This window comes from Sabethes cyaneus, chromosome 1, assembly GCF_943734655.1.
Source record: "Sabethes cyaneus chromosome 1, idSabCyanKW18_F2, whole genome shotgun sequence".
NCBI classification, from domain to species: Eukaryota; Metazoa; Arthropoda; class Insecta; order Diptera; family Culicidae; genus Sabethes; species Sabethes cyaneus.
In genome coordinates, this window is record NC_071353.1 from 19,951,605 (window position 1) to 19,964,076 (window position 12,472).

Genomic DNA, 12,472 nt, shown 5'->3' on the forward strand with positions numbered 1-12,472 from the left:
GACTTGATGTGAATTTTATGTCTCTATGTTTGATTAAGTTTGTGTACCAATAACATTGCAATGTTATTTACGTTATTTCAAAAGATAATGGGTTTTTATGCCGATTTGAGAATGGGATTAAATCTCTACACAAATCCTGCTTTTCCCATCCACAGTTTAAATCTTCATTTAGACATTAGTTCCGATGAAGGAAGATAATAAATAAATAAATATCAACCTACCAGCACGGGTTCATGCCTGGCCGATCGGTTTCCATTAACCTACTCGAGTTTACCTCCTATCGCATCACGCAACTTGAAAAAAAAAGCACAAGTTGACGTAGTTTACACTGACATAAAGCTGCATTTGACCGCATCGATCATCGCATCCTTCTTCGGAAACTGCATCGTTTGAGAGCAACTATTGGCATGGCGTGAATCATATTTACGTGATAAAATTTTGCATGTCATGTTAGAATCTTCTGTTTCATCTGTGTTTACAAATAAGTATGGTGTTCCTCAAGGAAGCAATATGATGTCTTGCTGTTCATATCATTTTTCAACGATGTAGTTATGCTACTAGAAGCCGGATGCGCACTTATCTTTGCTGACGATCTCAAATTGTTTTCTTCTCACCGTGCGTCTCATCGACGATTGTCACCGGCTCCAAGGATTGTGTAAGTTCAGCTACTTGATAGTGAGCTCAGCAAAATGTGAGGTAATAACGTTCGGTCGCACCCAAAACTCTGTGATCTTTGACAACAATATAAATGGAAATACCCTACCCAAGTTAGCGATCTCGGCATCTTACTCAACTCTAAACTTATGTTTAACGTTCACCGTTCCAAAGCATCCCGACAGCTAGGATTTATCGTTAAAATCGGAAGAGATTTTAAGCACCCTCACTGCCTAGAAAACGCCTGTGTGATTTGAAAACCACGTCAGCTCATATGGTTTCTAAGAATTGAACACATCCAAAGACGATTTATCCGTATTGCCTCAGAGATCTGCCTTGGAGGGACCCACAGAATCTTCCTCCTTATGGTGAACGCTGTCTTGTTATTTTCAAAAGTGAATTTTCGAACATCGCAAAGAACACTACGGCTTTATTGCACACGAAATGCTAACAAACCACATTTGGGTACCACTAACCAGTGACAGCATGCATCCGGATATTCACTCGGGTTGAAGGACTGTACGAATTTGGAAACCTTACTCGAATTTTTGTTCAAAGGTTGTCAAGAATTGATGCTTTACAAGAGTTTCTGTGACCTTCATTAAGACACTGTCAGATGAATGCATTAAATAAAATAAATTAATAGATAAATACTTGAATCCCATAAACTCGGTATCGTAGCTCTGCAGGGCATCTGGTGAAAGGAGAGTAGGTTTGCAAGATCCGCGACGGAAAGGTCCAGTTTTACCGGAACGGTGATTGGAGCGGATTCATTGGTACATGAACTAGAAACGGGATTTGTAGTGTTGGCAAGAATGCTGGACGCGTGATAGATTGGAAGGTGTTCAACGAGAGAACGTGTCTATTGAGGATAAAGAGCTGTTTCTTCAATTACAGTAGACAGTAGAAGGTAGACCCGATGATAAGAAGTGTTCTACGCCTGGCTGGAGGTAATATACTACAGCAGCTCGCCATGCGACATCAAGATCGTCATCGGAAATATGAACGTACAAGTTGGTAGGGAAGAATTGTATAAACCAGTGATGGGATCCTATAGCCTGCACAGTGCACACTGACACGAACGATGAAGGCGAACGTTGTATAAACTTCGCAGCTCCCCATGGTCTGGTGATCCGTAGCACCACGCAACGTTATTCACAAAGCCATCCCCTGACCAATGTACAATGAACCAGATTGACCAAGTTCTCATAGATGACTGGATTTTTTCTAACATCAAGGTGAACCGAACTCTTAAGGGCTACATACCGAAACCTGACATGTGTCGGGGACGAGGGAGAAAATCTAGTCACAAATGAGCGCGAGGTGAACACCTCATTGGCGAAGTTGCAGAAGGAGGCGTAACGGAAGTTAACCTAGGGGCGCCGATGGAAGGTAGTAATATCCCAGCACCTGGACTCCAAGAAGTCAAACGAGAACTCGGGTTGCTGAAGATCAGCAAATCCGCTGGTAAGAACCGCCTTCCGGCAGAGCTATATAAAAATTGCCCGAAAAACGCTGCCAACGGTCTACACTGGATTCATTCAATGATTTGGGAGGAAGAGAAGCTACTGGAGGAATGGATGGACGGAATGGTTTGTCTAATCTTCAAAAAGCAATTTAATTGTTTAATTGTTTATTAATTAAAAGTCAACAAATTTACCTATCCTACTGACTACTTAAAAACTAACAGCAAGAGTTCTAAATCGGTTTTTCAGCACGTTGCGGTTGACGTCAAAGTCGAAGTAGGACATAAAACGGTTGAAGTTCCGTTGTAAGCCTGTAGGTCTATAACCGGCTTATACCGAAGATACTGTAATTAGTTCGCCGGTGCGGTATATGCAAAAAGGAATTATTCCGCGTTAAGCGAGGCCAAGTTAAGATGTCGAGTCTTTCTAGAATCCAAGGACAGTCAATCCGGGATGTCAGAACATCTGATACGAAGACGGCTCGTTACGTCCAGACGTGTTTGCAGAGTGTCCAAGTTGATTAATCTGCAGCGCTGTTCGTTGCTTGGTAGCCGAAGCGGATCATTCCATGGTAACCTACGGAGGGCAAAGCGGATGAACCTCCGTTGCACCGATTCTATTCGACTGACACCGTTTTGGTACTACGGGTTCCATACGGGTGCGCAATATTCGAGGTTGAGGCGAACCAACGCACAGAAGAGTGATTTCAAACAATAAATATCATTGAAGTTTTTGGCGATACGCATAATGAATCCCAGGTTTCTGTAGGCATCGTCGACAACGAATGAAACATGCTGTTTGGAAGTCAATTTAGAGTCCAGCAGTACCCTAAGATCCTTGACGCAATCTACACGGCGTAAGGATACGCTTGATAATCGGTAATCGAATAGTATAGGATTCAGCTTTCTAGAGAACGTTTATCACTTTATCATTCACTTTGTCGGGGCTTAGTACCAAGCGATTGTGTTTGCGCCATCCAGCGAATATCAACAGTTGCTCCTGGAGTGCGAGAGTGTCCAATGAATCGTTAACTTTCGAAAACAGTTTCAGGTCGTCGGCGAACACAAGCCGAGGACCTTTGAGCATTAAGTTGAAGTCGTTCAAATAAATAAGAAAGACCAACGGTCCGAGATGGCTACCCTGTGATTGCATAGGGTTTCGTAGAGAATAGCCAGACGGGTTTCATGGGGGCCACTTTCTTGCCGCCTTAGTGGTGCCAAGATGGTCAGCTACTGACTGACCGTACAGAACAGCTTACGCGATGGACTGATCATTTTGAACAACTTTTCCATGTTTGAAATGTCAGAGACCAACAAAATCTGCACCATATGACACCAACAGTTCGTCGAATTAATCGCATCAACTCGGATCCGCCATCGCTGGATAAATTGTAGCAGCCATCAAGAGTATGAAATCCACTAGAGCACCAGGGAAAGTCCTTAAGAAAGGAGGCCTAACTGAACGCGGTAACTGGCGCGGCATCACGTTGCTCTGTATTACTCTCAAAGTACTCTGTAAGGTAATCCTCAACCGGATCCAGGAGAAGATCGACGCTACTCTCCGACGGCAGCAAACTAGACTCCGTGCTAGCTGATCATGTGTTGACCATATCACAACGCTCCGCATTATATTGGAGCAGATCAACGAATTCCAGGACTCTCTTCTGCTGGTGTTCGTTGACTTCGAAAAGGCGTTCGACCAACTCAACAACGAAAACCTCTGGGGCGCACTTAGGCGTAGAGGAGTTCCAGAGAACCTAGTCCAACTCATCGAGGCCCAGTACGGGGCGTTCTCGTGCAAGGTTTTGCACGACGGCGTCTTGTCCGACCCTATAATGGTTACCCCTAGCGTGAGACACGGCTGCATTTGATCACCGCTTCTGTCTCTCATCGTTATGGATGAGATATTAGTTGGAGCAATCGATAGTAGACCAACTCGTTGATTGCCTTGGAATCCTCTAACGATGGAGCAGCGAAATGACCTCGACCTAGCCGACGACATTGTCTTGTTCGCACAACGCTCCAAGAGCTCCCAGGCAGCAGGTCTCAAAGTCAATGTAGGAAAAACTAAGTCTGTGGCAGTGAACACTGACAATCCCACAAACTTCAGTGTAGCCGATAACAAGTTGAGCAGGTAGACGGCTTTCAATATCTTGGTAGTCAGACAACACCCGATGTTGGTTCCAAGACTGATATAGCCACACGGATCAGGAAGGTCAGGGGTGCCTTTGCATGTCTGCGGAACATTTGACATTTCAATTCAAATATTAAATCCGTACTGCTGTTTGCCTGCGAAACGTGGTGCGTCTCAGCGGAGACAACGCAAAAACGGCAGGTTTTTATTAACCGGTGCCTGCGATATATCATTCGTGTCTGGTGGACTGACAACTGATAATCCAATGAGGAACTCCATCGTCGATGCCATCAACAGCCGATAATAGTTACAGAAATTCGTGAACGTAGGTGGAAGTGTATCAGTCACACCTTGAGGAAAGGAGTGAACGAGATTTGCAGAGGAGCACTCGACGTAAATTCGCAAGGACAGCGTAGAAGAGGCAGACTCAGAGGCTCATATCGACGCAGCTTAGTCAGCGGCATCCGTGTTGTAGACGAGAACCTGTGCTGGCGACAGGTAACAGACACAGGTAAGTAAGTTTCTTGGGGGCTTGCACAACTACGGACCAGAAATTTACTATCCGACAGATCTTGCAGTAATGTCGAGAGTGCAACGTTCCCTCGCATCACATCTTTATATATTGATTTCAAAGCAGCATACGATGCAGTCGATTGAGACCAGCTATGGCAGATAATGTACGAACGTGGTCTTCCGGATAAACTGACGCGATTGATCAAAGTTATCATTGAATCGAGTGATGTGTTTTGTACGCATCGCGGGGACACTTTCAAGTCCCTTCGAGCCGCGGTGAGACAAGGTGACGGCTCATCCTGCATGCTGTTTAACATCCCTTTTTAGCGGGTATTCCTACGAGCGGACATCGAAACGAGAGACACGATTTTCACCACGGGTTACCAACTCCTAGGCTTTGCAGATGACTTTGATATTATAGGGAGGAAATTTTTGAATGCGGAGGCCATCTACGTCGCATACCATATACATGAAAGGAAGAAGCTCAAAGGAAATAAGCGCGTGTCTCTCAAGGACGGTAACCTTTGACGGCAACGAACTAAAAGGCCTGGGAAATCAGGCCTACTTGGCCCTTTGTAAAACGCCGCGATCAAGAAGCATACGTATTGCTTGGAGAGATTCCCATCGTACATCTGGCGAAGGTCGGCTGGCTATCGGACTCAACGTGCAAGATGACTCGACCAGGTTGAAAGTTTCGACTTCTGAGACGACTGAGAAATTGGCGCGGACTGGCCCAAGATCGAGTTAAGTGGAGACGACTACTTGAAACAGCTCGAGCCTCCCCAACTTTACGTTCTGCTGACGACAACGAAGGAGGAGTTTTCTGAAAATTGCCTGATGTCAACCATTTTTAGCATCTACTTTCCACTACTATAGTGGTCGTTGTCGGAGTAGAAGAGCCGCTGGGACTCGTTGGCATCCATCCAGCGGTCGTTCATGCGGTGCCGGAACTATCAAAGTCCTTTTGCGGTCGGTTGATGCAGTTGGGAGTACCAAAGGGACTCTTGCCATTTTTGATCAGACGTCATTGAAGTATTGGTCGCTTCTGAGGCCCTCAACCTCCTGCAGCGGACGTCATTGAAGCAGGTTGTTCCGCCTAGACAGTAACCGTTCCTATGCTACGAACCGCTGATGGGACTCTCGAAGTCATTTACTGTCGGTCGTTACAGTTGGGATTGGGACCATCATCGGTACTCTCCCGGTTCATTGATAAAGAATGGCGTGCTGCCGGGAACCTTGGCGTCCTACAGCGGTCGTTTTCGAAACAGCGGGTTCCGTTGGGATTCTCGTTGTCATCCAGCGATCATTGTCGAAGCAAGGGATGAAGCCGAGATCCAGGTCGCTTTCCAGCGGTCGTTGTTAAAGTAGGGAATCCCGCCGAAACTCTACGTTCTCCAGCAGTTGGTCGTGTCGTTGGTGTTGATTTAGCCCTAGGACCCTCGGATCAAAAGATAGATTTTCGGGATACTGTATATACTTTCTAATATCGCACGCTCAATCTTACACGCCGTTCAATGTTTCTCGGGCTCATTCCTATTTATCACAGCTTTGACAAATATTTCCGAAAAATTTCGCATTGATTGAGTCGGCCAGGGGTTTAGATGATGCAAACGGGATACCCGGTTTGGATGCCGAAGGAGCATTCTACAATGATAGAGGTGCTAAGGTAGCAGATGCGAAAATTAAGTTAATTCTTATATTATATTACATTTTATTGACAATAATATTGCGAGCGTTCGGTTGTTGAGCTTTAGTCTCGAGGGTTGGGAGGCGGGTGCGACTCTATGGTTTAAAGCTTCTGTCGACTACCGCGAACGCCCAGGTCGTGCTGCACTCAATTTCCTTTGTAGATCTATCTTGGGACAGTGTATAAATGCCAGGAGGGTAAAAGATGAAATTTGTACCATGGGTCTTGGCCTGATAAGTTGATTACTACTGATCGTTTATTTGTGGTTGTTTGTGTTGGAAAATTGATGGTGAGTGCGCGTTTGACGACAAACGGTGTAAGGTTGACGAGATCTCCACTTCTCTCTACTACGTTCATTTCAAGTGGTACAAAAAGTCCAGATAGATGTAAAGCATCTTTACATCTATCATTATTCCTCTCATCATCATTATCAACATTATATTTAAAATTTGACATTCCGGCCTTTGACAGAGAGATTTCAGTGTCAATACGTGTAGTCCGCGCAGGGCTGGAACGCCTCCGCCTGCGGGCTTTGGCGTGTCGGTTGGGCGACATTGTCGGTCTCGTCAGGTAGAACTATTGTTTGAGGTCTTCCTGCTATTCTGATAATAGCAACACCAAAGGGCCCGGCATATAAGAGTATTATACGTTATTAAGTGACCAGCTGGATAACCTGAAAAAAAGGAAAATGGAAAAAAAGGATTACAACATGTTGACTTATGTAATCTATTTGTGGATTTCAAGACGGCGTGTGATTAAATCAAGTGAACGTGAACATTGTTTCTCCAACAATATTATGTACATATTTTTTCGGGAAGTCCCTCACGAACACTCTCTTAAAGTAGTTTTAAGATCTCCATAATTACATGTCTACTAATCAATCTCGTTTTCCTTTCCACCACAGGACCGCGTGCTGGCCATCACGAACCAGATCATGGACGAACTGCTGGGTGAGGATCGGGCACCGCGAGCCTTCCGTGCCAAGTTCCCGGAGGAGGTCCTGCAGGAAAGCCTCGCCGGACAGCTGTGGTTCGGTGCGGAATGCCTAGCCGCCGGCTCGTCGATTATGAACCGCGAAGTGGAGAGCGTTACGATGCGCCCGCTGGCGAAAGCGGTCACCAAGAGTTTGGACAACGTGCGGAACCTGCTGCGGGAGCAGTGCCTGCGGAACAACACACCGAACAGTTTGACGCTCCGGCTGGATGTGAACGATGCCGCAACTGAGCAGCTGTATGAAAGTTTGAAAATCTTCGATCGATTGTTCGCGGAGTTCGAGCTGCTGTACGTCAGTGCGATGGTACAGGTCAAGTCCAAGCAAGAGTACGAGATGCAGGAGCTAATTTGCGTTCTATTCTCGGAGACGCTTCAGCGAGCGCTGAAGATCGGTCTACTTGAGCAGGATCAAGTAGATGCGTACGATCCGGCGTTGATGTTTTCGATTCCTCGGCTGGCGATCGTTGCCGGGTTGGTGATATTCAAGGAAGGACCGCTGAACATGGATCAGCCGGCGGACAATATTTCGGAAATGTTCCGGCCGTTTCGCAAGCTGCTGATTAAGATGAGGGATCTGTTGCGGACGCTTACCAAACACGAGCTGCACCAGCTGGAGAAGCTGCTCTGCACCAACGAGGAAATCAGCCTGAAAGAACAACTAATCTGTGATGAAAATGGAAATGATAACAGCCAGGCTTCGCCGCAGGGAGACGAAGTCGTTATCGTAACGACTAATGTTAATAGTAGTAGTAGTAGTAGTAGATGTGGTAGAGGTATTGACGATGAAGATGAGGATGGTAGTTTGTATGGTGGCCGAACTGTAGATAGCAGCAATCAAATTTTGGATCGGGTAGAAGACGACACGGCGGTCTCGGATGATGGTGATGACGATGTGGACGCGGATGAGGAGGAGGACGGCCTTAAAGATGGCCTTGTAACGTCGGACTGTGCTTCTGGCTATCTGATACCGAACACCAATTTTGGCAATCTTTTGCAGACAAACGAAGCGCCTCTGACGGATAGTTTCATAGCAACAGACGAAGAGCTTAAGCCGGGAGTTTCTCCCCACGCTCGGATTGAACAGATACTGTCGGAAACAAATCAAAAAGTGATGGATTCCGGGCTCGGGACTGCCAACTCTAGTCTGGATCATTCACCGGAACTGGACACAGAACGATCGGTTACACAGAATATAAGCGAAACGTCATCTTCCGAGGAAGGCGAAGTGGATGAATATGACAGACAGGAAGATGACGACGAAGAAAGCGCTAACTCGCTGAGTAGTACCTATCGGGTAGGCTCGACAATGGCGTTGGCGGATCCGGAAACCAGCGACAATTCAACGATAAAATCGTCCGGTGAAAAACATCACAGATATCGACGACATCGAGCGGGAAGCATCCCCAGCGGTCGGAAACACTACTCCAAACATAAGAAGAATGCCGAAGCTGGTGGAACGGTGGCATCTGGTCATGGTAGTCTAAAGCATGGATCTGCTGGCGGCCCGCCAAGGAATTCTTCCGTATACTCAAGCTGTGATACATCACCATCATCGGGCTCGCAAGTCGAATGTGGTAGCAGCAGTAGCAGTACTGTCACCAGTGGCGATGGGTCTCAGGATGTGGCGTTGGCGATACGGTCAACTGGACGGATTAAGTTTAAGTAAGTTGATCTTCCTGTAGTTCTACATGTCTACTGTAATTTCTAATGCTTTATTATTGTATTTTAGGACCACGGAAAACCTGCTGCACCGTTTGTTTGTTTGCATTGCTGGTGTTGCCGATCAGCTGCAGACAAATTTTGCTGCCGATCTGCGTCAGATGCTGAAGAGCGTATTTGTTATTAATTCTTCACCGCCAGAGCCGGAAATCCCTGCAGAACCAGCGGAAAATTCGACCGACAAACCGAAGGAGCCAGATCCGGCGGAAATGTTTGAGTTTCGAGCTAGCGAGCAGGACGTTATTACGCCGGGCCAGAATAGTGGGGGTTCCAGTCAGAGCATTTATTCTGCCGAAGAGGTCAATGTGGAGGACCCGCACGATTCTGTGTTCGGTTCACCGGGAACATCACCCGTCAGAGCAGCATCTGCACCGCGCACAATGATGACTACCGCTACGGAGAATGGAAGTGTAACGGTGAATGTATCCGTTTCGGTTGTAACTGGTGGAGGCAGTTCGGCAGCGTCAAGCAGTCGAAACTCGCAGGAAAGAAGCGTTAGTTTGAGTGAGACGTCGATTGTGGTGGAAGAAAGTGGCGGCGTCAATACCAATCTACGCGACAATCACCGGCGGCATAGTGCAATTGGCTCGAAGGGAGAGTACGGCAGAAGCCGATCCAGTCCAAATAGTCCACTGAACTTATCATCACCGTCTGAAACCCAGCAGCGTCGAATGCCAGAGGCCCCTCCCCGGTGGATTCCCGACGGGGATGCACCCCGTTGTATGGCCTGTGCTTCCTCGTTTACCCCCTTCCGAAGGCGCCATCACTGTCGAAACTGCGGAGGTGTGTTCTGCGGTGTTTGCTCCAGCGCCACGGCTCCACTGCCCAAGTACGGACTGACCAAAGCCGTTCGAGTTTGTCGGGAGTGTTTTGTGCGCGAGGTGGGCGCTTGAGATTCTGCCAGGACGGGTTTTTACGGGCGTGTGACAGAGCAGCCGGCAGTGGATCTAATCCTACGCCCGCTGCAACCGTATGATTCCTTTAGTCTTATGTTTTAAGGTGTTTTGTGTTTCTTCTTGATTGTTTTGCTTACTTGACGAAAGATTTTTATACACACACAAGGGAAGTTTTCATTTTGGACAATATTTTATGTTTTATCCTAAACTAAACAAAATAGACTTTTTCCGACGGTTTATCTTTTCGATAGTATTTTCATTATGCCATGTTCGATTAACACTCACACTAAGTTTCGGTATAAATGAAGGTTCGCAGCTGGAGCCAACTTTCTATCAATATGTGCGTGTTGACTAACGAATTGTGGAAGATGAAATGAATTGTGTTCAACTCTCCTCGCCAAAAACCGGGCAAATGAAACACGTTTAACCACCATCTGCTTTCGCAAATGTCGGCTTCGAAACAGTCCTGTGTCGCAATTCCATTCTCTGATTTCGAGCGTTTCACACACATTCCCACGTCCAAATCGTAATTAATTGTACAAAAGACTAAAGTATTGATTGGCGAATCCAAATTTGGCTGAGATCAACAGCTATCGGTTGACACCTTTGGTAAGGACTGGATGAAGCCGGCACGCTATAGAAACAATTCTCTTCTTTAGTGTCATTGAACTAGCGCAAAGTTGATTTAGTTGAATGAATTACAGTTTTTAGTAGTCTACACAGTTATAAATATTTTTAAAGCAATCCCATAAACTGTTTTGTTTACTAGAGTTACTATTTTGTTGCTTAAATAGCAGAATTGTGCTAACAATATTGATATTACGCTAATAATTGATATGAAAACCGGACAAAAATTCAACTATTCGATCAAAGTGCATCTACCGCGAAAAATTTATTCCATCATGCGCCTATAACACGAGTTAAAAGAGCACGTTTTCTCGCTAAATCGAAAAGTAAACCAAACCTATGTAATTAAACTACCTAAGGAGTTTTTTTACTTTTTTTTCTAAAAATGTATATCTTTAAAGCAAAGAAAAAAGCTAACAAAAATTATTAAAAAAATTGGAGTGATATCTTTCTACTAAGTAAATTGAACGTTTTGAAAACTCGACAGAAAAATATGCATATACATTTCCGAGCTCTAAGAAAGCGGTAGGAAAATAGTTTAATAAACAAAAAACCTTTGTGAATAATGACTATGATATAAGCAAACATCGTATCGCTAAGATTCATGCTAGTGGTTAGTCGGTTCCAAATGCTAGATAATAATAAAAACACAAAAAACAAACTGTAACTACAACATCAACCGCAAACAAAACGGAAATTAATTAGCACTCTGACGCGTCTACGGATTGGCTTGCCGGGGTGGCATCAAGCGGGCAGGTGGCAGAGAACCGTCCGTGGACGGGAAGGCGATGATCAGTCAAAGTTTTAAATGTTGTGAAATACATAAACCAACGTATAAAGTAAAGGCTAATCGAGAACATTCGCTGAATTTATTATAAAAAAAATTGTTTGTGTTTAATGTCCAGTACCTGGTGAAATATTACTGCCGATCGATCGTTTAATTGTTTTATTATTTCTTTATTGCTTATTTTTTTAAAACTATATATCTAGTCTGTATAAACTAATAATATTCGTGGACACTAGGAACCCGGAATCGGTTCCTATAAACTGTCATTGTTAACGCAGTGCCGCTACTCGCATTACAGTCCCATTTATATAGGAAACTCTATATATATCATGTCACATAACTAAAAAAACTACATTCGGCGGAAAAGCAATTGGCGATTATCTCATGTCTTTCAGTGGTCATTTGGCCGATTTTTGGTCCCGGAATAGTTCTTTTTAAATCTTTTACGCAAGAAGCAATAAGCTTTGACGATGGAATTCTAAATTGGATTGGAGATCTAAAACCTACGTCTCGTAGGCGTACAATAGAAAGAACTCCACGTTTGAATTGAAAATTCGTGCTTTGGCCGGTAAGGTGATTTGATTTGATTTGCCAAACATTCTGGAGATCCACATAGAAATCCTGGGCTTCCTGCCCCATGTGCCTCTATTAACCTTGGTATTGTTGTCTGCATACTAAAATACTGAAAAACCTGCTTAATTATTGGGGCGAATGCCGTGAAATTGGAGGTCAGTTCATCAGTGCTCAAATGTTGGTGAATATGAAAACTGGAGTTATCGTGTTAAGCTTTTCTGTGAAGCATCCGGAGTTTTAGAAGTCCTAACTGAAAATGAACCAGTGGAAGAAGCTGAGAAGAACAGATTCATGGAAAAGGATCGCTAAGGAAAAGCGCTGTTGGTAAGCTGCCTAATTGACGATTGCTTGAAGATCATTAGAGAGAAGCCAGTGTCAAAACCAATGCAGGAAATTGATTGAAATTAAAGAAAACTTTTTCACG

The 12,472-nt window shown here is 44.9% G+C and overlaps 1 protein-coding gene across 1 annotated transcript in view; it reads left to right on the top strand.

Annotated features, from left to right (window-relative positions):
* The window catches only part of LOC128739171 (lateral signaling target protein 2 homolog), a 64,101-nt gene extending 52,551 nt beyond the window's left edge, over nt 1–11,550 (top strand). Inside the window, exons 3-4 of the mRNA XM_053834603.1 lie at nt 7,358–9,108; nt 9,176–11,550. Of these exons, the coding sequence (XP_053690578.1) occupies nt 7,358–9,108; nt 9,176–10,058 (2,634 nt within the window). The 3' untranslated portion in view covers nt 10,059–11,550. The remainder of the gene's footprint in view (nt 1–7,357; nt 9,109–9,175) is intronic.
* The last annotated feature ends 922 nt before the right edge of the window (nt 11,551–12,472 follow it).